The sequence below is a fragment of the Desmodus rotundus genome, chromosome 8 (assembly GCF_022682495.2).
Source record: "Desmodus rotundus isolate HL8 chromosome 8, HLdesRot8A.1, whole genome shotgun sequence".
NCBI classification, from domain to species: domain Eukaryota; kingdom Metazoa; phylum Chordata; class Mammalia; order Chiroptera; family Phyllostomidae; genus Desmodus; species Desmodus rotundus.
In genome coordinates, this window is record NC_071394.1 from 130180813 (window position 1) to 130205653 (window position 24841).

General features: G+C 60.3%; 1 protein-coding gene across 11 annotated transcripts in view; it reads right to left on the reverse strand.

Annotated features, from left to right (window-relative positions):
* Positions 1–24841, reverse strand: part of LOC112309617 (cadherin EGF LAG seven-pass G-type receptor 3) — a 37431-nt gene that overhangs the window by 8719 nt on the left and 3871 nt on the right. For 2 of the 11 annotated variants that reach the window (XM_024565832.4, XM_045199741.3), the window contains exon 1: positions 1415–1621. In XM_024565832.4, coding sequence (XP_024421600.2) covers positions 1415–1451 — 37 coding nt within the window. In that variant the 5' untranslated portion in view covers positions 1452–1621. The other 9 variants (XM_053929600.1, XM_045199739.2, XM_045199743.2 and 6 more) reach the window with 9 other exon arrangements.

A 24841-nucleotide genomic window follows, 5' to 3' on the forward strand; every position in this document is an offset into this window, starting at 1 on the left:
ACATCGGACCAAGGAGTCACCCACCTGACTTTTCTAGACCCCAAGATCTAGGTAGGTCCAGACTCTAGCTGGCCCCACGCCCAGGTAGGGGTAGTACCTGAACTTTGGCTAGTGGAAACCTCTTGCTGGGCCAAAGTCCCAACCAAGAGACAGCAGGATGAGCACAGTCCACACCTCCAGCCCTCAGTGTGGCTGCTCAGCCCCGAATGTCCTACCAGTCCAGCTCAGGCCGCCTGCCCCTCCAGCCTCCTTCCCTGAGCCCCTTGGTCTCCCCCAGCCAATCTCTGTTCAGGCTGAGTCCTTTAACAGCTGCCCCATGAGCCCAGGGCTGGCTGACAGGCAAGGAAGGATCCAGCAAACCAGGAGTCCAGTTATCAGGCACACCCCTCTTCAGATGAGCCCCTCCCCTCCAAGGGAAGGAAAGTACTGGGGCTAAGATTGTCCCTGGGCCTCCAGCCCCAGGGTCCAGGTTGTAGACAAGCTCAGCCTAATCTGGGAAAGCCAGCGATGGCTCTCACCTGGAGAGAAAGGGGTTTCCCCTGGTGGGAGATGGAGGGAGAGGCTTCCATCTAGAAAGGGAAGCTCCCACCTGACAGGAAAGTTTTCACTGGCCCCGGTAAGTTCTGTCCCCCCTGAGAATCTCCGATCTGCCCAGAGGCTCCCACCTGAAGGGGTGGGGGTGGGGTTACTTGGGAATAGGAGATCTGGGGGAAGCTCTCACCTGAGGAGAAGCTGTCCTGGAAACAGGAACTATGAGAGAGGGAGCTAGCCATACCTAGCCAGAAGCTTTCACCAGGTGGGGAAATTTTCACCTGCCAGGAAAGTTCTGGTCTAGAAGGTACTGTCCCTCCTAAGGGAAGCTCTCACCTGGGCGAAGTTCCCACCTGGGAACAGATCTCACAGGGGGCATCTTACCTGGAGGAAAGACCCCCCTCCCCCTGAGAAAGTTCACCTGTCCTCAAAGTTCCGATCTGTAGGGGAGGATCCCACCCGCGGAGCAGGAGCTCACCTGGGAAAGGCCTCTACACCGGGCGTCCCGGTGGGAGGAGTGGAGTGGTGCAGAGATCCACAGAGACTTGGCACCTCTGTCTCGCAGATGTCTGAGCCGCTCACCCCTCCTCCTGGGTGGACTCGCTCAGGTCTTCCCCGCCCCAGCCGAACCCGATTTGGAGGGCGGGGCTTAGAGCCTCGGCCCCTGCCTCTGGGGGAGCACTCGGGACAGAATACTCGCGCTCATTCCCCGACCAGTAGTACAGCTGGGTGGACTGAGGCCCTCGCTACGGTCCCCCTCGAAGCGACCTCGGCACCAACGCGTCCCACCGGTGCACCTCCAGGGCCGCGGCCCGTCTGCACGTAGCCGCCTCCCTGCGGCCCCTAGCTAGACGCCAGGCAGTTCTCGAGCTGCTTTCCGCACCTCGCTCAGGGGCTAGGGTCGCGGCAGCTCCCGCCATCCCCCTTCCCTCGCCGCGGTTGGGCAGTCGCCAGGAGAAAGTCGGCAAAGCCGTAAACCGAGGCGATGCAGGCGGGAAATGGCTGCTCCAGACTTAGCGGTACTCCTTCCGAGCTAACCCAAGCCGGGCGCCTGCGCGAGGGCCGGCGCCTCGCGGACACCGGGATCCTGGGCAGCACCCTGCACTCACCCTGACGCTTCCGACAGCCCATGACGGGCACGCGGCCTGGGGCCAGCGGTTCTAACAGCTCCGGCCCGGGCCGCTACAACGCAGCGCTCACCCGAGGGCCAATTCTCGAGCAGGGCCGGGAAGACTTGAGCCAATCAACCTGCTTGGGCGGGGCCTCAGGGCAGCCCTCTGGGCGGGGCGTTTGCCAAGGGGGTAGATTTTCAATTTAACCCCTTCTTTCCCAGCCCTCCTACCTGAGTCTGGTGGACCTGCAGAACTGGGACCCGCGGCCCCAGGTTTCTGAGTGGGATGGGTCTGATACCAGGTCCTGACTTCCTTACCGAGGGTCCCCGAGGGATGGGGAAGGAAAACCCCCAAGTAGGCAGGATGCCTGGGGATGCGGCTAGTGACCAGAGCCTTAGCCCTCGGTGTGGGGTATCCGGTCCGAGGGGCATCTCTTTGAGGAAGCCACCCTCAGGCTTCTCCCCTGAGACTGGTCATGTAGTGCCCAAAGCTTCCCTTCAACTCTGGACACGCAGACCCTCCCTCCCTGCAAGTAGCATAGCCAGGAAGACTTGCCCGAGGTTTCTTCTTGAGGAAGGCAGACGTCCTGGGCGGCTCTAAATCCGAGAGGCTGGTAGGTAGGGGTCAGGGTGGTCAATGGGCTGAAGAGTTAGCAAGGACAGCTCCTAGAGTTAGTCTGACCCCTGCCGGGACAAATGCCAGGTTAAGGCTATAGCCTGTAAGACTTAGGAAGTCATCACGCCGCTGCCTTTGTTACTGGGGAGACGCGAGTTAGGGGGCTCCCCCTCCTCCGTTCTTGTCTTGGCCACAAGACATGAATTCAGTTGAGAGACGGCACGTGTTGTGGAAATGAGATAGCGAGTTTATTTATGAAATACACTTGCGTAAGAAGCTGCAAGCGGGCATCCAGCTACTCTTGCTGCCCCGACTATTGGGATTTTAGGGGTTTTATGCTGGTAGCCAACTTCCAGGTTCCCCCTCCTCCTCCCCTCTCTAGACCTTCTGATTGATGTAGCTTCAAACACTTTCTTTCCCAGCTAGTGAAACGATACACACAGAATTTCAAGGGCTCCCCTCCTCCTGCGCTACCCCGGTTTTTCTAGTGATTTTCATAATGCCTGGCAATCTTATCTGACCAGGCTCAGGACTGCTGAATGCACTAGTGAGCTGTGTGTCCCCCCCACCCCCCCGCCTTGCTCGGCTCTCTATCCTGCCTAACACCTTGACGAAGGAGGGGTTTCTCTCCGGACCTTACTCCCAGCACCTGTACTCACTTCAGGCCCAAATCACAAGGTGAAAGGCCAGAACTGAGGGTAAGAGGGATGAGAACCTGGGCCAAACCTCCTCTGAAATGGGTTAAAAATAGCTGAACATTCTTAGGAGGAGGCAGTGCTCAAGTTTCTCCCAAAGGTCAGCCTGGCTTGAATCATTCACAGTCACCCTCCTACCGCACCCAACAAAAGAGACAACAACCATTTTCTATAGAAGTTTATTCCCAAAACAGAGCGCGGCTTCACGGAACAATTTACACAGACAGGAAATTGGGGCCACAGGGCTGAAGGGGCGACCCTGGACAAGGGCATCTACAGAACCTAGGACATAGCAAGGACAAGCCCCTCTCCCCACAGTGGCCCCTTGAACTCTTCGAGGGTGGGCGTCGTTCCAGTTAAGGAGAGCTGGGGTCCTAGCTGGCAGGATTTGGCACCAGTCAGTAAATTAGGAAATGTAATCTCCTTGAAAACTGCCTCCCAAGAGTATGCATGAGGGAGGGGGGTCTGCACAGGCCCCTCCCCCTACACACAACCCTACACGCCACTTTTCCCAGTGGTAGGAGGGCATCTACTCTTGCATCTGGGCCTGCTGTTCAGCAGGGAGCTCAGGGCTGACCTCTGGCCTGGGAAAGCTGGGGGTTAGAAGACCCTCCAGGTGGCCAGGCCAGGGTCCTCAGAGGTGGGATCCTCCGGCCCGCTCCCACTTTTTCTACCTTCGTCTTGTAAACAAAGGAGGGGGAAAACATTCTCAACTGTAAACAAAGTGTAAAAATTCAAACGTTTAAGTTGTAAACAAAGTTTTTAAATGTTTTAAATCTTGACCTGTAAACAAAGTAACAAAATGTAAAAGCCCCCAGTTCTGGACATCAGACAAAGTAATAAAAACGAGAGTTTTGTGAATAGGGTCCTAACAGTCATTTTTCCCTTTAGGAGGGAGCCACGGGAGGGGTGGAACTGAGTCACTTCCGGTGAGGCAGCCCGGGTGCTAAGGACCAGGGAAGTTCCTGTAAACATTCTGCCCTTCCATTCCCGGTTCCTGTGCCCTCTGCTCTCCCTCCTACCCCATCCTTTAGAATAAATTCTACCTGGGGGCAGTGTTAGGGAATTAAATGGCACCACAGACAGCTTCTGCTCACAGCAGGGGCTGAAGAAAGACCCCTGAGTCCACCCTCTGCAGGAAAGTCTGATTCGAGGCCTGAACCCCTCCCCGTGGGAGAAAGGAAGCCTTGCTCTGTAAACATGACATCTGCTGCTCCACCAGCGCTGACAGCATCAGTCCTAGGTCATAAGGCAGTAAGTGGCAGGGACTCCGAGTAATAAACATCCACATCCACGGGGAGGGGAGGGGCCGCCTGAGCGAGTCCCAGTGAGGAGGTCAGAGGACCCTTGTTTCCCAGACCATGCACCAGTCTCAGAAGTTTGGCCCTCGGTGCATCCAAGAAAAAGCAAAGGTCAGTTCTGCGCTTTGGGCCCTGACAATGTTCAGGTCAACCTGGGGTCCCAGGAAGCATTTGCCTGAATCTACCCCAGTAAGATGAGGAAAAAAAGCACATGGTTTGCCAGGAGCCCAAATGGGGCCAAATTCTGCACCTCTTTCCCTCTGTCCCCCTCTCCCTCCCAGCCCAGCCTCAGAACCCCAGGCAACGGAAAAGCTGAAAAATAACATAAGCATATCTCTCTGATTACAAAGGTACAAAAGGTATAAAAGTCCTCCCTTCGGTTCCCAGGCCCTGCACACCTGTTACACACGCGCTCACAGACGAGCAGGAAGCTCAGCAGTGCAGTCACAGGGAGAGCTGGGCGCTGCCTTGGGATCAGCCCCAGACCCCTGGAGTCTCTTCTGTTAGCCCACATCCTCCACTGCCCTCAGCTGTTCCTCGGCTGTCCTGTCCGTCCGTCTGCCCCTCAGGAGTGGCCCTCACTTCTGGGAACTCTGCGGGGTTGAATGAGGAGATCAAAGCTGGTTGCTGAGGGGATGGTGAGTCAGGTGACTCTGGCCTCCCCACCACCAGACTGGGCCTGGCCACCGCCCCTCCCCTGCCCCATCACCTTTGTCTCTCAGTGCCTAGCCCCTTCATGCCTGTTCTGGGGTTCTCCAATACCTTCAACCCATTCTGGACCCCCAGGCCCATCAGCAAGAGTCCTTGACTGACCACTTCTGCCTTTTCCCTAAGCACTAAGCAAGTACCTACTATGTACAGACACCATGTTAAGCACTTGATAGATTTTTGTCTCAAAAATCTCCACATCTTCCCCTGGCTGGTGTGGCTCAGTGGATTGAGTGCCAGCCTGTGAACCAAAGGGTCACCAGTTTGATTCCCACTCAGGGAACATGCCTCGGTTGCAGGCTAGGTCCCCAGTGCAGGGCGCACGTGAGAAGCAACAACATATTGATGTCTCTCTCCCTATCTTCCTCCCTTCCCCTCTCAAAAACAAACCAATAAATAAAATCTTTTCAAAAATCTAAAAAAAAAAAAACCCCGTCCACATCTCAGAGTTGTCAAGGGGGCTCCAAAGCCTGGTACCCTGCTCAGCCCCCCAGCTCCGCAGCCCCAACAGCCAGACCCCAAGGCTAAGCAGCAGGAGGACCCAGGTGGTGCTCACAGCTCCTCTCATCCCTCCCCCACATCCTCCCAGAGCCCCTGGTCACCTGGCCCCCGAATCCCTTGCCCCGCTCTCCTTCCTTTCTTCTCCCACAGCTCTGCTCAGATTCTGTCGCTCTCCTGTCCTACTACCAGGGTCCCCTTCCCCACAAAGCCTCCTCATCCTACAGACCTCCACAGAGCCTGACCTAGCTGTCCCTCCTCCTTAAGACTCAACTCTCCTTCTGGCTTCCTAAGATCTGGCAACTCCTGGATCCTCCCCTCCCTCTCTGACTCCTGTGTACGCAGCTGCTTCTTGGGTATTTCTGCCATCCCCACCCCACAGATACCCCAGGGCCCACCTCAATTCCCGTGTGCCCAAACCCACAGTGCCTTCAGGCAGGAGGAAGTTAATATTGACTGAATAAATAAACGAATGCATGCTGTACCGTCAAAGTTAGCTCTTCAGCCTGGCACCCATGTCCTGGCACTACTTCTGACCCATCCTTACCCCACACTTACCCCAACGCACAGCCACCTGAGCAGACTCTGCCTCTCCTCCATGCCCCTCCCACACCTCAGCCTCAGCTCCTGCCTTCGCTCAGCCACTAGCTCAAGCCCTTTGCAAAGGCACGACATCTAACTTCCCCTTGCAGCCCAAGGGGTGCAGGGGAGGGTGGCTGACCCAATCACACAGCCAGCAAGCCCCTATTAATCCCAGCCCCACTCCATGACAGATTTCTGCCCTAAGCTTGAGGCCCCCTGGCTGTACTGAGCCAGGGGGATCCCACACCGTCTGGCAACCCACACCCCATTCTGCGGCAGAACCCAGGGCAGAGTGCGCAGGAGGTTGCCCCCAGCTGACGAGGGAATGAGCGGGTGGCTGGACCCTGCTTACTCTGAGTCTGGCGACAGCTCTGAGATGCTGTGGGACGTGGCAGAGCGTGGTGTGGAGGGCCCGAGCGCAGAGGTGGTGGCAGAAAGCGTGGCAGTAGTATGAGGGCCCGAGGGTGTGCTTGAGGACGGCACAGAGGAGGACAGAGCTGAGGAGTTGAAGGAGGCGAGGATAGAGGAGAGAATGTCCAACTGTTCTGTGGAGGGGCCATGGCTGGGGCCGCTGGCTGGGTCCTCCCGAACTCTGAGCAGCTGCGGGGGTGGCCCAAGGCCTTCTCGTGAGGGGTGCCGGCTAGGCACATGGTCCAGCCGTTCCCCTGAGTTCGATCTCCTGGACAGTGAGTCCAGGGGCCGGGATGGCAAGAGGGGGTCCCTTGAAAGTTGCCGCTGGGGAGACAGGGGCAGAGGTGGGGGCTGTAGGTCAAGGTCCCGGGCACTGTGGGGTGGAGGGAGTGTGCTCAGCCACTCGCAAGGTGCCCCTAGGTCCAGCGCATCCCGTGATCTGAAGCGGCTGGCCATGGCACGAGGGTAGTCCCTGGGTGGCTGCCTCCGTGGTAGGGTGCTGCCCCGATCCCTGGGTTCCAGGCGTCCTGGCACAGCATCCAAGCATTCTTGGGAACCTGGCCGACTCAGGGGGCGCAGAATAGGAGCAGGCGCCTCCTCCAGTCGCTCACGGCTCAGCTGCCGCCGAAGAAGCACGTCCAGCTGTTCACGGGAGGAGTAGCGGCTGGCTGGCTGCGAAAGGCTGCCTGTGCCCCCTCCAGCACAGATGCGACCATAGGAGGCAGCTGGCACGGCACGGTGACCCAAGGTGGCTGCACGGCACCAGGACAACTCAGGGCCACCTCGGGTCTGTGGCACCAGTGGGCACTGCAATCGGTTCTTCAGGATTCCTGTGGGGGGACAAATGGGGGGAAAGGGTGTACGTATGGGTGGGCAGGAACTCCCTGGAACATGCAGCCTTGGGATCTCTGTGACATGGGTTGCGGACAGAAACCCCTTGGGGAGGGACAGAGTCAGCTCCTGGCAATTCCAGAGAGGCAGCAGAACAGTGGGCAGAGTGGGGAAGCAGCAATCGCCTGGGCCAGCACAGGACAGTCCCCATGTGCAGAGGTAGGGGCAAACCTCCCTGCCACCAGGTGGGGGTGGGAGACAGCCCCAGGTCCTAGTGATGCAGACAGGGTCAAAGGGCAGAACCCCCCCCAGGATGGGGCAGGAGCCCCTGGGGGTGCTGTGGGGCAGACCAGGGTAGGGGGCAGGCAGTGCCCCGGCCATGATGGCGTGGTCCCCAGGGACTGTGATGTAGGGCAGAGCAGCAGAAACCCTGTGTCAGAGCCAGAGGACCCCTGTGAAGCAGTCTGAGATTAGGAAGATGAAATCGCCTGGCAGGGATTGGCAGTCCCTGGGGTCCCTGAAGTTCAAGCCAATGTCAGAACTATACCTTTCCTCTGGCGCTGGGCTGGACCCAGGGAGGTCTCATCTCCGCTGGTCAGCGCCAGGTCTGGCTGGTTGTTGTTGGCTGCGTCCTTGCTGGTGTCCAGCCCCAGGCGCCTTTCGGAGCCCCAGGTCTGCAGAGCACAGGGAGCAGCCTCACATTCCCCCAGGGCTGGCCAGTAGGACAGGAGGTCATTGCCATCCACATCTGCAGAGCCAGATGTTACAGGGGCCTCTGGGGTGATTCCTGACCCCTGTGACCAGACTCCCTGACCCCTGACCCTAACAAGCCCTGCAATCCTGGCTGTTCCCACCGAGCACAGGAGGCCTCTCTCGGAGATCAGTGGAACCATTCAGGGAGGGGTCAATAACAAGCCCTCAGGCTCAACTGGGAGGGTGGACAGAGACTGGAGGTAGGGACACCTGATGGCTGAGAGGGGAACCCCAACCCTCAGGGAAGACCAGGGGCTGGAGGGGTGACATGTCATCCTCTAACGTCCCTGACCCTGCTCTCCTGTCACCCGGGCTGTCCCTGGCTCTCTAGCCAGCAGAACCCTGCTAGCAGGCTGGGGGCAGGCGGAGTGCAGGGGCCCAATGATGACCCCAGGTGCCCAAAAGGTTGGTCCCAGGAACCCTAAGGGGACAGTATGGTCTCTGGGTCACACCCAAGTAGAATATGGGGTGTCTCTTGGTCACCTATGCGGCCAGAGGGCTCCATCACCTTTGGGCTGGGTGAGGAGCCTCTCGCTCTGGGCCGCCCGGCAGAGTGGACGCTGGAAACGCCCCCGTGTCCGGCCGTTGTCCTCGCTTTCTGAGGATGGGATGGACAGACTCCTCTCCTCCTCCAGGGACAAGTCACTGTCAGAGTCGGAGTCAGCACCTAGAGGTGGGAGGTCGGAAGGAGGAAGGCCTAGCAGTGTCTTGGGTAGGGAGGGACTTGGGGAACCCCGAGGGTGGCTGCAGCGAGAGACTGGGCTGGGGACCTGGGGACTGGGGAGAGCTTGGAGCGGACATAGAGACGGAAGGGCTGGGACTTGTCAGGAGAACCAGGGCTGGCTGCCTGGGGGCCTCCCGGGGCAGTGACCAGGGAAGCCTGGCCCACTGCAGTCAGCCACTGCTCCCAATGGCAGAAGAAAAGGGCACTGGGGAGCGAGCCTTTTCCCCCGTCTTCCCTGGCCCAGGTCCCCACCTCCACCAGCATCTCGATGGAACATGGCCACGTCCAGGTCGGTAGGGCCAGCGTGAGCCTGGAGGCTGTGGTCAGTGTGGTCAGCAGCTGACCCGTGTCGAACCAGGACATTGTCCCTGGAAATGCAGGAGCCCCCCCCCCCATCAAAGAGGGGTGAGATGGGGTGCTTTGGAGGCTGGGTGTCTGCACGCGCTCAGGGAATGGTGCTGGAGGCATTCTGGCGGCGGGACAGCAACAGAGGCTCAGATGGCCAAGGTGGGACCTGGTGGCACCCACCCCTGGTAAAGTGGGACAGGTCTGAGCTGGGTCCCCAGCACAAGGAGGCCCCTCCGCTCACCTGAGGCAGCCACGGCCCCGCTGGCTGTCTTGGTCCTGGGTCCGGCCAGAACGGGCACTGCTCACTGAGGAGACGGTGGAGGCACCCAGAGTGATGCGGATGAGGCCGCTCTCCTCGAAGAGCGCCGTGTTATTATAAGCCCCAGGCCCCTGGGGGGTGGGGGACAGGTTATGAGCCAGCCCTGGCAAAGCCTCAATGCCCAGACTCCTGGGCCCCCCAGCCTGACTCCCCAGCCCTGAGAGCCCCTCACCGTCACAGGCGCCGGCCTGGCCTCCTCGGGCACTGCCTTCCCGCTCAGGCAGGCTGGTGCCCAGGCAGTCCGAGCATCTGCATTGAGGACACAGAAGAGCAGCAGCATGGCCAAGCCCTGCAGGTCAGCAAGGGTCAGAGAGAGATCCGCCGTGAGGCAGGGTGGGGCCACCAGGGGTCAGTCAGGGACGCAGTAGGGGAGACAGAGGTCAGCCAAGGAGGTGAGAGGTCTGAGGGGCCCGAGTGACGAGTGAGCAAAGGTCAGTGGGCCCAGCAGGCGAGGGGTCAGGAGCCTCAGTGTTGGCACAGGGCAGTCTAGGACCAGCACCCAACCTAGTGCCAGTCATCCAGCGGAGTCAACCCCAGGCCTGGGCCGACGCCCTGCCCAGTGTTGGAACCCCCACTGCTGAAGCTGCACCTGGGCTGGGGTGGCAGAGGGACACCAGTATTACCTGGAGCCCACAGAGTCCAGCGTGGAGGTAGTGGAAGGCCAGGATGCTGTTGTTGACCGCCAGGAGGCCGAAGAGCCAGGAGGCACTGACCAGTAGAAGGAGCAGAAAGGAGCTCCGAAGGGTCCTGCCGTGGCAACAAGGAAGGATACAGGAGAACACGCAAGAGTCACACGGGGCTCACACAGGACACACAGGAGGAAGCACAGGGGTCAGGCAGGGGCACACAGAGGATATGGAAGGAAAGGAATTCACAGAGGAACACAGAAGTCTCAGGAGGACACCAGAGGATATGACAGGTCACAGAAAGAACGGGGCGCACGGAGAGCCACGAGGGGATATGGGGAAAACACACACGAAGGGGAGAAGAGGAGACATGGAAGATAGGTGGGGACACACAGGCAGGGGACAAAGTGAGCCGCCCAGGCCAAGGGAGACTCTAGGGAGACAGCAGGGCCAGGGCGTGTGGGGCCAGAGCATGTTGACGGCACTAGAGAGGGGCTGCAGACCAGGGCACGTGACCTCCTCCCCTACCCAGAACCTGGAGCCCAGCCTGCACTAGGAGTGTTCTGGGGACCCCAGACCCTACTCAGGAGGGGTAAGAATGCCCCCACAGCCCCCGGCAGCCAACTCACAACACAGAGGTCTTCTTGGCCTCCCTCTGCCCAGTGGAGCAGGATGCGCGGGCAGCGAGGAGAAACATGGTCCCATTCATCTGGACACACAGCCAGACATGTGGAGCAGAGCAAGGCAGAGAGACAGAGATGGTGAGACAGAGGGACAGAGGCCAAGACTCACAGAGAGGCGGAGCCAGAGAAACATACGTGCAACACACAGATTAGAGACCAAGAGAGACAGAGAAGCTTAGACTCACAGGAAAAGTCAGACAGGGCACCGGAGAGGGACGGAGAGACGGAGATAGAGACACAGGGAGGCAGAGGCAGAAACAGGCAGCCACCCTGAGCCCCACACCTCCATCTCTATGCCCACTGAGCAGGGAATGTCGAGGCCAAGACTAGGAAGCCTGCAGGGCTGCCACCTGGCAACCCTCACCTCACATCACCACACCTGCAGCAGGGCTCACCGCCCCCAGCCAGGGGAGCACACAGATGGCGCGAGTGCAGAGCACTCACCACAATGACAAGGACAACAGGGCCTGCGAAGCTCCAGATGAGGGGTTCGTGGACCGAGATCCAGCAGAAGTCGGGGTTCCCGTAGCCCTCGGGATCCAGGCCAACAGCAAGGCCTGGTGGGGGCAGAGGGAAGGATGGAAGGGCTGTGTTCTAGGGCTGCTGAGCCTCTCATGTGTGGGGAGAAGCCAGGATGGAGAGCACAGCAGACTCCTCCCAGAGCAGACAGCATGGGGGGCTGAGGATGGGTCACGGTCAGGACTGGGACAGGGGCAAGGGTCAGGTCATGTGATGGACAGAGGTCAGGGGTCACAGCCTGGATGGGCCAGTGAGCAGGGCCCTCACCCAGCAGCACAGCAGGGACGCCCCAGCCCAAGGCGTGGTAGAAGCGCATGGCACCGCGGTCCACATTGCGCGGCTCGACCTGCATGCGGTAGAGGTGCAGCCCCTGCACGAGGAGCCACGCGAAGGTGCTGAGGAAGAAGTAGTGCAGGAGGATGGCGACTGCAGTGCACAGCAGCTGAAGGCAGGGGAGGGGCGTCAGGACCGCTCCCGCCTCGCCCGCCTCAGACCCACCCGGGCCTCTGCTTCCCACCTCTGACTCCTGAACCACAGTACCTTACCCGGTACCCTGCCCCACACCCTGGCCACAGCTGAAGCATCCCTGACCTCTGACCCTGAGCTCTGACCCTAGGCCTTCCTGGACCAGCTGAGGTCATCTGGACACAGGTCCCCTGACCCTGACCCTGCACCTGGCTTTGGGTCCTGTGGATCCCCAGCAGAAAGAGGAGCTCTGCCACCCCCAGGGCGGCCGCCACGTTGGCGTGGATCCCACGCATGTTGGACTTGAGGCTGCGCAGGCTCAGCAGGATAGCCGCAGTCAGCAGCAGCGCAGCCACAGACGTGGCCACGACCACGTGGGTGAACACAGCCAGCAGCTCCAGGTCACCCTCTAGCCGCTGTGGGGATAGGGGTGGTCACTGGGGGGTTGGGCGCCCCTGCCCCTTGACCCTCTCACTTCCTTGGGACCCTGAGCACAGCCCTACCTCACGGGGGGAGGCATCCATGAGGACCCCAAAGGTGCCTGTCCGGCTGCAGCGACACCGTGCGTGGGATCCGTTCCTGTGCACCAGCTCGCAGTCCCGTGCTGTCCACATTCCGTGCTGGTCCGCCCTGCGGCCATAGGGTGGTCAGACCAACAGCCCACTCTGAGGAGTGCCCCAGCACCCGGCAGTGGTTTATGACAGATGGTGGGAGGGGCTGAGGGCGCCTGGAGGTGGGGAGCTGCATTCCTCATGGGGCTGCGTGCACAGGGGCATTAGTGGGGACCCCAGGGACAGGCCGGGCCTCCCAGGGACTAATAGGAGAACAAGAGTTTCCAGAGTGGAGGTCCTCACGGGCCAGGTGGGTCCCACTGCACACAGATGGCCTTGCTCCGATTCGCTGTCTGTAGTAGGCGGAACTCGAGGCTGATCGGGGAGTCCAGGTCACCCCTCAGGAAGTTGCGTCCATGGAACACAGCCACGCTGACCACCGGGGAGTTCATAACAGGGTTCTGGGGAAGCCTAAGCAGACACCCCACTTGGGCTTGAACACCCACTTGGGACCAAGCTCTGACTGCCTACCTCACTGACTTCACGCCACATCCTGGCTAAGCCACAGTCTGGGATGCCCCAAGTGGGTGCCATTTTTGAGAACCCCTTCAGCCAATGTTGGGCTGCTTCAAGCCCAGGGGTCCATGGCCTAGCTGGGGTGTTATGGTTCTGCAGAAATGGCAGGTTCTCTCCAGCAGAGGGGCTTCAGACCCACTGCTCACACGGGGGTATGAGGCCCAAGCAGCTCCACACTATTGGCCTCAAACTGCCCTCCTTGTCACCCCCTTCTGACTTCCATCAGTCGGCCTGTCTTTGCCTGTCTCTATGAGCCAATGTGGCTGTCTGGACCTGGCTCCCTCCCCTCTTCTTTAGGTGACTGCCCTCACTGAGGCTCTGGGTCTGTCTACCACTCTGCACACCTCCGCATTTTCCATGGAAATCAGCCAGCATGGACAAGGCTTCCTGCAGCTGTGCATACAAGCGTCTCTGTGTGACTATGGACCTGTTCACTTGCCCACCGAAAAGAGGATGCTAGGCTTGGTAGAAGCTTGTAAGAAGCTCAGGGTGAAGGGACTAGGATAACTTCACCAGTGTACCTGGCGCCCCGGCGCTCAGCCTGGAACTGGGCAGGGAGCAGTCCCCCCAAGGTGCGGTAGACGAGGAGGATGACAATGGAGAGTCCAGGCTCTGGCTCGGGCTCCGGCGGGGCTGGTGGCGGCGCCACACTCGAGATGGTGGAGTTTTCTGTGCTCCCACCGCCTGTGGGCAGAACTGCCAGGAGAAGGGCAGGAGCCACTGTGAATGACCTGCAACCCTGGGCGCCCAACAACCCAGCTCTGAACCCAACCCAGCATCCAGCATGGGGATTCCCTCTGTGCAGGCCCAGAACTGGGGGGTCGGGGAGCCAGACCCCATGAGGGGAGCATGGACCCCAGGGCCAGATCCTGATTATCGGACCTGGGAAGGACATCTAGGGGGAGGCAGAGGGTCTGGTGAGGGGAGCGCTGTGGCCAGGTATGGGGTGGAGAGCTGGAAAGGGAGAGTCTCTAACAGGGGATCCCAAAAGGGGTGAATGGGCAGGAGGGAGAGGTGGTATCTGGCTTTGGGGGCGGGGAACAGGACCTGGCCCAGGAGTCACCTAAGTCTCTCACCTTCGTGTGGGGCTGGTCGTGGGGCCTGGGAAGGCAGCAGCACATGGGTATGAGGATCCCAGGCATCCTGGCCTCGGAAAAGGTTGCTGTGGTAACGAGGGTAGCGACGGGTCTCCCGGGACAGACTGGGGTGCTCCATGCGGTCGATGCTGAGCACTGCCCAGAAGGAAGAGAAAGGAGACCATCAAGGATCTTCTCCCCGTGCTGAGAGCCCCACTCCCTCCTCCCCTATAACCCAGAGCCTCCTTGCTACCAGCACAGAGCGGATCCCTGCAAAGCGCGGAGAGTGGCAGCCCAGCTTCCAGCCCCTCAGACCTCCTGGTCCTCGCCCTTCCACAGCCCCTAGCTCCACCCGCCACATACTGATGTTGGGTGTGACCAGCCCCACAGGATTCAGGTATGTGAGTTCCATGTTCCTGGCGAGTGTGGCCGCGTACTCCTCCAGATGCCGCACCAGCCCTGCGCTGCCAGGGGAGTCCCTGGGGGCCCGCTGCCCCAGTGCTGCCCACAGGTCCCCGGTCTCTGGAGCCAGCAGTGCTGAGCCTGCCCACAGCAGATTCTGGGAGGGGGGAGGGAAGTGTGCTCAGCCAGGTGCGAGAGGGCAGGGCAGATCTGAGCAGCCTGGCCAGGCGCTCAGAGGGACCCGGCAGGCAAGGGGGTGGGTCTGGGGAGGACCAGAGAAGAGGGAGAGAGCCCAGGGTTTTTACTTCCTCGGGGCCAGGAGGGGCTTGAGCAAGGGATCCAGGACTTGCGGGCCAGGACCAGGGGAGTGAGGGCACAGGGCATAGCCTTACTTCATTGAAGTGGGCATCCTGTGTGGCTGTCAGCCCAAAGCCTTGTTGGTGGCTCTCGAAGGCCAACAGGTGGGCCAGCAGGCGGGCAGTGACTCGAACATCTTGGCTAAAGTAGTGGTCAGTGTGGCCAGTCACCTCCCGCAGCCTCTGAGCCAGCTTCTTGGCCTCCACAGTGTCCAATGCTGTCTTGTTCAGCTCCAGGCCATCCAGCTGCCAGGACAAAGGTGGGGGTGGTCACTGTGGTCCCTTAGGCCTTTCTCAAAAGCCTCACAGGAAGGGTTGGCTAGATTCAAGGGCAACCAGGAAATGCACAGGTCAAGGGCTGGGGCATGACAGCTGGGGCCTACCACAGGCCTGGGGAAGTTGAGACCCGGGCTAAGGCCAGGGCCAGGCAGGTCTTGAATGCAGGGCATGGTCTGGGCAGTCTCACCAGCAGGCTGAGCTCTCGAAAGGCAGGGGAGGTGCAGTTGAAGAGGTCAGGCTCCAGCCAACCCTGGTCCTCATCACACAGCCGCACAGCAGTACCTGGGGGAAGGCGAGCCTGGTCAGGCCTGGGGCCTGCATCCTTCCTGAGCAGGTGACTACGGCACCTTCTCCTTTCCGAGGGGAAGCTCTGAGTCAGAGAACAGAGTACTAGGCATTGCTGGCTAGACACCTGGATGGAGCAACCCCAGCCCCCAGGCCAGGCAGGCCCCACCGGCTTGTCAGTCAGCTCCTGAAAGGTCTGTGGGCCGTTCTGAACCACCAACTATGAAGGTGAGCACAAGGGCAGGATGTGCACAGGTCCACGCACAAGTGCACACACACACAGGCCAGGCGAGGTTCACAGACATGTGGCCCGGGGCAAGCACATACTTGTGCACGCACACACACCAATGAGCCTATCTGCACACCCTCAGAGGCGTGGACCAGAACAAGCCCACGGACACACGATGCTCTTTCACACACGCACACACAGATGTGCTGACACAGACCCAATTCTCCAGGAGTACTCTGCTCTCACACGAGTTTTAACTGCCCCAGTGATGACCTTGCTGCTATCTCTCCGCTGTCTGTGGGAGTGGGACGGGGGTTGTGTAAGAATTGCCCTGGACCATGAGGGAGCTTGTAGCCATCAGCAAGAGGGACCCTAACCATAACATAGAATCCTCTCCCCCCAAGACAGACTCACAGACGCGTGCACAGGCACGGAAGAACACACACACGAGCATGCATACGCAGTCTCTGTCCAGCCACTGTAGGGACCTCAGGCAAAGGTGGGGGGTGGTCGCCTCTCAAGAACTCAGGCAGCAGGGAGATACCTGCGGGGACCTCAGGAAGTGGGAAGGGATTGCCAGGGTCCTCAGGCAGTGGGGAGGGGTCTCCGAGGACCTGGGGCATCAGAGAAGGGGCCCTGGGGTCTTCAGACAGCAGGAAGGGGGCCTCTAGGGACTTCAAGCAATTGGAAGTAGCTCTTAGAGATCTCAGGCAGTGGGGAGGGGTCTGCAGGGATGTCAGGCAGCAGGAGGGATCTGCAAAAGCTCTGGCAGTGGGAGGGGGCAGCGCACCTGAGCAAACACGTACCCCTTACCTGTACCCCGCAATCCTGCCCAGAAGCCAAGAGAAACAGACGGAGGCTCAGTGAGGTGTGGGGAGGGACCCAGAGCCCCTAGGAGGTAGTGAGGGGCCCACGTGGACCCCTACCCCACTCCCACCTCTTTGCAGGAACAAGGCCACCCAACTCAGGAAAAGAAGTGGCTCCAGCAGCCAAAGGAGAGGACCACCCTCACCCTCAGAGATGCCCCTGCCCCCCAGATACTCACCCAGGGCCCCCCGAGGACACGGCACTGAGGCCAGAATGCCAAACTTGGTCTGGGGCCACCACACTCCAGATCTCAGGGACTTGGGACAGGCATCATAGAGCACTAGGGAGAAAGGAGGCACTGAGCCAACCAGCCAGGGGCTGGGACAAGTGACAGCCACACCCACTGTCCCTCCACCATTCAACCCAGGCCTACTACCCACCACTCCCCTGCTGGCCTCCTAGGACCTGGCCTGTCAGATTCAGTGACAGGTCATCAAAGTACTTGGGGCAAATGTGGACCCCTAGGTGTCAGTGTCTCCTCCAAGAAGCCCCCGAGTCCCTACCCGAGGAGCTGAGCATGCCACAATACTTGGTGGCAGGCAGGAAGCCTTCCATATGTGGAGCTGGGTGGCACCTGCTCACCTCTGCAGCCGCTGGCCGTCACCTCTGCAAAAGGACTGTCACAGCTATTACACTGGCGGCCAAGGGCCCCTGGGCGACAAGGGCACTGACCACTGTGAGGAGCACAGGAACGCGAGGCAGAGCCCACGGGGTAGCAGTCACACGGGAGGCATGAGTCACTGCCGCGCGGCCGGTAGTGGAACTCCTGTTTGAGAGCGGGTCAGTTACTGGAGGTCAGAGGTCAGAACTCGGAGTGAGAAGAATGCAGGACAAAGGGTCAAGAGAACAAGGCGCACAGGACCAAAGGAAGACTAGGCCTCAGATGAAACTTAAGGGAGGGGTCAGGTGTCAAGGACAAGGGATAGCGGTTAGATCACAGGTTGGGTAACGGGTGAGGGACTTAGTCAGGGGGCAGAGGTCAGCAAGATGGATCAGAATCACAAATCATGGCTAGGGAAGAGTTAAAAGGTCAGGGGGCAGGGGCCAGGCACACCTTGCAGTGACACTGCCCGTTTGTCTTGTTGCAGTTGGGGTCAAAGCCCTTGTGAACGTCACAGTTGCAGGGGCCGCAGGTCGGGCTCCCCCACCAGCCTCGCGGGCACTGCTGGTCCATCCTGCGGGTGGACAGCCAGGTAAGGTGGCTCCACGACATCTCAGAGACCCTCCTTACCCCACACCAGGTCCTCCCAGCCTCTCAGCCCCTGGGCCCTTACCTGTGCTCACAGTGCTGCCCAAAATAGCCACTTGCACAGTCACAGGTATAGCCGTGGGGGGCTCCTGGGAGGTGCCGGCAGGACCCCTGGTTCTGACAGGGGTTCAAGAGGCAGGCGTCCACACAGCCTGGGCCATAGTAACCTGCAGGCAAGGTCAGAGAGCTCAGGTCGCTGAGCACCGAGTGCAGTAGGGAACAGGCCTCTGCCCTTCTCAGTGCCCCTCTCCCGCCTTGCCAGGTCCCCCGGGCCTTCATCAGGAGCCCTGGGTTCCCACCCAGATCACAATACCCCAGGCCCCACCTGGCCAGCATTTGCAGGAAAAGGTCTGCCAGAGGTCTCGGCAGTCAGCGTGGGGTGGGCAGGGCCCAGATGCACAGGCGTTGTTCACAACACAGCCGGGTTCCACGTTCACTCGCTGGCTGGGCGGATGCAGGGCCGGGGAACCCAAAGGCGTGGAGCCAAGCCATACCCCCTGTGAGCCCAGCCAGCCACAGGTGAGACCTGTGTCAAAGCACCTCAGGCCCAAGTCCTACAGAGCCAGCCACCTGGGCTGATGACTGCTGACATGCAGTCTCCCTAAAAACCCTAGACTCTGACCCCCAAATCCCCAATTCAGCCCCTCATGGACCCCTAATGGTGCTGTCCCTGACACATACCTCTGAGGACCCTTGATAATGTGAGCTAGACTCTCACTTCCAACAGCACAGAAAGGCTTATCTGTCTCCAATGGCTCTAGGCAACGCCCCCCGCCCCCACCCCCGTACTACTTTTCATGTGAACACAGCTTTTTCAGGTCCCAAAGCCCCCTGATCTCTGACCACTCATCCTAACGTCCCATATCATGTTCCCGTGCGGAGCCCCACCTGGATACAGCCAACCAGACCCTGAGGAACCTCCTCTTCACTGCTGGGGGGCAGGCCTCCCACATAGAGTCGCTTTACTTTCAGGCCCTGCAGCTCACTCCCCACAGCCACGGTGTCCTGGAAGAGGGGTACAGTCAGTCCTGGGGGGGGGAGCCCTGCCCTACCGCAGAGTCGGTCTGGGCCTGCCCTAGCCCTGCAGAACCACGCTTTGTCCCTCTGCACCAGAGGCATGGTCTGGGAACGAGCTGCTCTCAAGCACGGAGGACCTGCTGGAGCACAGGAGGTGGGTGTCAAGAAGGTTCCAGTGAAGAGACGGGCTCAGACAGGGCCCCTTATCCGGGATCCAGAACAGACTCTGAAGTCCCATGCTGTGAGCAGGGAGATCGGGGCAGAGACTAGAAAGGGTTTCCAGGAGTTAGGCCAAGTGCTGGCTGCCCCAAGACCAAGCCAGAAATCTGGGTAGCCTCCCTGACATGAGGAAGGCCTGGCAGTGGACCAGCCTGGCTGGTGGCAGGGTGGGCTCAGAGCAGGGTACGAGGACACACGCAGACTGCAAGAAAAACGTCAGACTATGTGCGGGGTGGGGGGAGCTGAGAGGACCTGGGCTGGTTGGTGGGCTGATTGGAAGGCTGAGAAGGGATTACCCCAGGGTCACAGGTCAGACCTGGAAGAGGCTAAAGTCCAATGAGACCATGAGGACATGGTGGCCCCGCCGGCCACCTGGCTCCTCCTGCAACTCCAGCCGCAGATCGTGCCACCGGCCGTCACTGACAGTCACCTGGTCCAGGAGGAGGTGGGCAGCACGGCCTGAGCTCCTGGTCACCGTCACGGACAGCAACCCCCGATCCAGCTGTGGGTAGAGACACGCAGACCTGGGGTCAGAGCCCCAAGTTGGGCTGGGGCTGGGAGTGTCAGGAGGTGAGATCAGTGGCCTCACAGGTCAAGAATATCAAAGAGTAGCCCTGGCTGGTGTGGCTCAGTGGATTGAGTGCCAGCTTGTGAACCAATGGGTCACAGGCTCGATTCCTAGTCAGGGAAAATGCCTGGGTTGCAGGCCAGGTCCCCAGTTGGGGGTGAATGAAAGGCAACCATACATGGTTTCTCTGCCTCTCCGTCTCCCTCCCTTCCCCTCTATCTAAAAATAAATAAATAAAATCTGAAAAGAAGAAAAGAGTATCAGAGTAGAACCACAGCAGCAAGGCTGTATCTGGCACGTACAGCACTGTGCCCAGGGACACCATGCTGCCGAGAGTGAGGTTAAGGGGCAGAGGTCGGGACCAGAGGTTGCCAGGCTGTGCTGATGTCCTGCACCCACAGCAGGTATCATGGTGGGAAAGAGGGTCAAGGGCCAGAGTCCAGCACAGAGCCAGTAGGGTCAGCACACCTGGCAGAGAAGGATCCCAGGCCCCCATCCAACAGGAGTGCTGCTGGTGGCATTAGCGACTGAGAACTGAAGGTCTAGGGACGGGTCGGGAGGACAGACACACCTGACAGAGGAGCGTGCTGTGTGGCCCAGCCTGCACTTGCATCAGAACCCCCTGTGTCGCTCGTGTCCGAAATGCCAGCCCCAGGTACCACGGCACAGATACAGCCAGGTCATTTCCAAAGTCCCATCTCAATGTGCCATTGCCACGGAAATGGTAGGGATGGGCCATGGCTGAGGAGATAAAAGGAGTGAGGTCACAGGCCCCACCTGTGGAGGAGAAGTTACCCTGCAGGCCCCTCCTGCCCAATGCTGCCCACTCACTGAGCCGACAGTCTTTGCCACCAAAGCCCACAGGACAGTCGCAGCTGAAGCCACCCCAGCGCTCTGAGCAGATGCCATTGCTCTTGCACGGGTTTGAGTCACAAAAGTGGAGCTTGGCCTGGCAGCCTGTGAGAGGAACGCACATGGAGGACATGAGACATAAGGGGGCACAAGTGCTAGACAGACACAGGGGTCCACGTAGCCCTCTACCCCCTCCCTATGATGGGGACATGGCCTACCTGCCATGGTGCCGTTGTTTGCAACAAAGGCCGCCATGTCCACTTGGCGGCCATCAATGTGCAGGTCCCGCATGCAGCCAATGAAGTCCTTGTGGGACACGGGGAAGTTCTCGGGGAGGTTGGGAACACCCCCCAGGAGCAGAGGGCCCGTCAGGTCCAGGGACCTGGGGGTCAGGGGCCCAGGTCATTGGTGGGACTGGAGCCAGAGTAGGGTTGCTCCTGGGAGCCATAGGAAGTGGAGGGGGTAGGACTCAGAAGGTGATCGACGAGGGAGGGTAAAGCCAGGCCAAGGGAGTAGCTGGGGCCTTACTTCACTTGGGGATGCAAAGGAGGGCTCATGATGGGCAGAAGGTCTGGGGAAAGGCGGAAGAGTGGGGGTGAGGGTTAGGAGGAAAGAGTAAGGCATGTAGGTGCCTGGGGTAGTGGATGGAGAAGTGAGGTGAGGTTTCAGGGTCCTGGAGGGGAGAGGAAAATCTTGTGTTTTGGGGAAGGAAGTGGAATCTGGCAGGCTGGAGTGAGAAGTGGGGTCGGTGAAGGACTGGAGTGGGTTTTGGCAAGCAGAGGGCATGGCAATCAGGGGCTGGGGGCCTCACTTCTTGGAGCTTGTTTGCATGCCAGCAGCTGCACACGAGTAGTTTCCAATCTCAGCACCAAACTGCAGAGCCACGGCCACATCACAGTCGTCCACGCTCAGCACAGCCACCTTGTCCTTGGAGGGGCCCTGAGCACCCCCCAGGGCATCTGTCCGGGGCTGGAGACCCAGGCACACCACTCAACAGGACCTCAGGGTGACCCCTGAGGGGTAGAACCTGGCATCCCAGCTTCCCCCATACTCCCAGGCCAAGGGTGGTGCCCACCTTGTTGTAGTATCTCAGATGCACTGTGTGCCACTGCCCGTCACTCAGGCCCCCTGGAACTGTGGGGCTGACCACCGTGTTGGACTCACCTATTTGGGGGATGTGTGTGGAGGGTTGTCTGGAGCTGTTAAGTTGACACCCCCCTCCCCAAGTCATGGAGGCATAGCTACTCCCAGGGTGACCCTGGGTGCATCAGATCACCGCCCCCCTCCCCCACTGACTGCCACCCTGGCTGCACTAGAGTGCCTTTGGACAGACAGGAGAAGCACACACCTCTTGGAGAGATGGGCTTTCCCCCGGAACCAGGTCCTCACTGACGTCTGTTTGGCAGGGAGGCTTACGTCCAGGTGTGCAGTGAGGCAAAGCCCAAGGGATTCGGGGCTTGCAACCACCCCCATCGCACCCACTTGCTCCCACACACCCTCATGGCACCCACCTGTGGAATATGTGAGTCGCACTTGCCCGGACACGAGTTCCAAGGCCAGGAAGTCGTGCTTCTCGTTCAGGCGCCCGTTGTAGAAAAGTAACCCACTTGGCTGCACTGTTGCAAACCTGGGTGGGAGTGGAGTGGGCAGGGCGAGTCACAAGCCGACACCTCCTCACACCCACCCTCCCCGCGATGTGGTTGGCGGGCGGGGCTGGGGGGCGGGCCGTGAGGGGAGTGAACCCAGGCTGGGGTGAGAGGGCGGGGCCGCCAGTGCAGTGACGTCAGGAGCAGCAACGCCCGGTGACACCCGGGCGGGGCGTCAGGGAGAGGCGGTGGCCTGTGGGGCTGCTGGGTTGGGCAGTCAGGAATCTGAGTCAGGGACCTGTAGGTAGCAGGGACGGTGCGGAGGAGCACAGAGACACGGGGCGGGCACCTACGAGAGGGACAGCGTGAGGTGGAAGCGCTGCCGCAGGCCGCGGAACATGACAAACGAACTGGGCGGGAAGGAGCGAGCCGACACCTCGCAGCGTGGGCCCTCGAAGGCGCCGCCCGCGGGGCACTGGCAGCGGAAGCCGCCGTCCGGCCCATCCGCACAGGTGCCCCCGTTGCGGCAGACGCCGGGCACGCAGCGTCCGGCCTCCGTGTCCAGCTCGCAGTCTTCTCCTAGGGGGTCAAGCCACGGTCGGAGGTAGTCAGGACAACCGGGAGGGTTCCCCCGGGGCGGGTCCACCCCCGCCCCCAAGGCCACGGGCTGGCAGGCGAATTTCCACACCTCTGAAAGGTCTGGCGCCCCGTGGCCACGCCCCCGTTCGACCTGGCCCCGCCCCAGCCCGGCACCCCTCCCCGCGGTCCCGCCGGGTCCACAAACACCGAGCACGGAGGCCCCGCCTCCGTGCACGGCCACGCCCCCTTCACAGCGTCTTCCTCGACTTTAATCCTTGGGGACCGAGGCTCTCTCAGGCCCAGGCTCTAAGGCTGATGCTCACACCGCGCCCAGCCGACTGGGGTTGGTTCGCGTTCTGCTCGAGCTCCCGCAGCTCCGGCCCGCCCCCTCCCGCTCACCAGTGAAGCGTGGGCGGCACACGCAGGTGTAGCCGCCCTCCCGCCGCGCGCAGGCGCCGCCGTTGCGACAGGGGTTGGAGTAGCAGAGGTCGAGCTCGGTCTCGCAGAAGTCTCCGGTAAAGCCTGGCGGGCAGCGGCAGCGCAGGCCTGCGATGGGCTGGATGGGTCGGAAGAGCGTGGAGGCCGAGGCCAGGAAGGGCGCAGACGAGTCAAAGCGCAGCACCGACACGCACTTCATGTAGTTCTCGCAGGGTTCGCGCAGGCATACGTTGTCGTCGAAGGGCAGCACGTCCAGAAGCGAGCGGGCGGCCAGCGCAGCGCGGCGCACGTACAGCTGCTCCTGCAGCTCCTCGGAGCTGAACCAGGGACCCGCAGCGCCAGCCGCGGCCCCGCGTGGCGCCAGCGCCGAGAAGCTCACATTCAGCACCGTGCCCCCCACGTCCGTGTCGTTCTGGATGTTGAAAATGAAGACGTCCTCGGCAGGTGTGGCAAGTACCGCGGCCACGCCTTCCAAAAAGTGGCCCAACAGCGGTGACAGGAAGCGCTCCTGCCACATGTTCTCAAGACGAACGGTCAGGCTGTTGGCCAGCAACTCTTCGGTGATGATGACCACACGCAGCACACACTGCGCTGTCACACTGTGCAGCCCATCTGCGGCCAGGGGTAGGGGCAGTGGTCAGCCTGGGGGCAGTGGCTGCCCACCCCAGCACACAAGAGGGCTGGGGCCAGTGACTGCCCAGTCCCCTAGCACCTGAGTCAGCAGGCTGACTGTGCCAGGAGACAGGGGGCTCTGGGGCTTGTGACCACCAGCTCTGACAGTGTCAAGGTGTCAACAAGTTCCTGCTTCCTCTCCCCACCCTCCAACACAAGGAGAGGCCTGGACCAGGGATCAACCAGCAATCCCACCCCCAGTGCCCATGGGTGGCCAAGCGATCCCTCCAACAGAACACCCTCCCCCCAGTTATCATGCTCAGCAGGCCACACCCACTCAGGACACAAAGGGGAGCCAGGGCCACTGAAAAACTATCTTCCCACTTTCCCGAACATTGCAGAACCAGCAAACACATCTCCAAAAACCAAAGACAGTTCTAGGTCAGTGATCACCCATCCCCTAGCTTTCTCTGGTCAGCCAACTACTTTCCCATGGCACTAGAAGGGCACTGGCCCTATGACCCACTCAACCCCATCCCTCCATCCAGGTCAATAAGCTCCCTCTCAACAGGAGGGTCTTGTACCCTGACTTCCTCCACCCTCAGCATTCTTAGGTCGGCAACCTGCCCATCACCCCAGACCTGGGTCCTGCAATCTCAGTGGCCACTCCCAAAAGTGAAGATGAGGTGCTATGTGCCTTGTCCCCAGCCCATAACACACATTGGGTGGTTGATGAGGGCTGGTTGTTGAGTAAATTGAGTGATAAATGGAGGCGGTGCATTCTGGGGCAGTGCCAGGAGTCCAGGCTCCAGACTGGGGAGTGAACACCAGGAAAGTCTGTCTCCCAACCTCTGCAGCCTCCAGTAGGCGGGATTGCAAGAGCCTCCCCCACCTGCAGCCTCCTATCAGGGAGGGCTTTGTGAAAACCTGCGGTTGTGGAGGTAGGAAAGAGGCAGGTGGGCCTCTGGATATTTTCCCAAAGCAGGGCCTCGGTCAGTCCTTTGGACAGCAGCCAGGCCAATATGGGCCCACTTTCTGCCTGAAGCTGCCAGAGTAAGCTGCTGTTCCTGACCACTAAAACTATTGGCTTCCCTGTCCTACACGTATGGGGTGAGGGTCAGAGTGTACCCAAAGTAACCCATCACGTGAACAGAGGTGTGGTGTGGGCTGACTGGCTTTTCCTGCAAGCTCTAGAGCATTATCCCAGGACTTCCAGGCTTTTGGAGAGAGAAGGGCTATTCCTAGGGTCGTAGACAGTCTTTATAGAAGCTACTAGATGCCCTAGAATCTTTGGGGTTCTGCAGAAACTTCCCAAAAACCTAAGCAGGGACTATGGAAACAATCTGCGAGGCCTATGGCAGATGCTGTGGGGTGCAGGA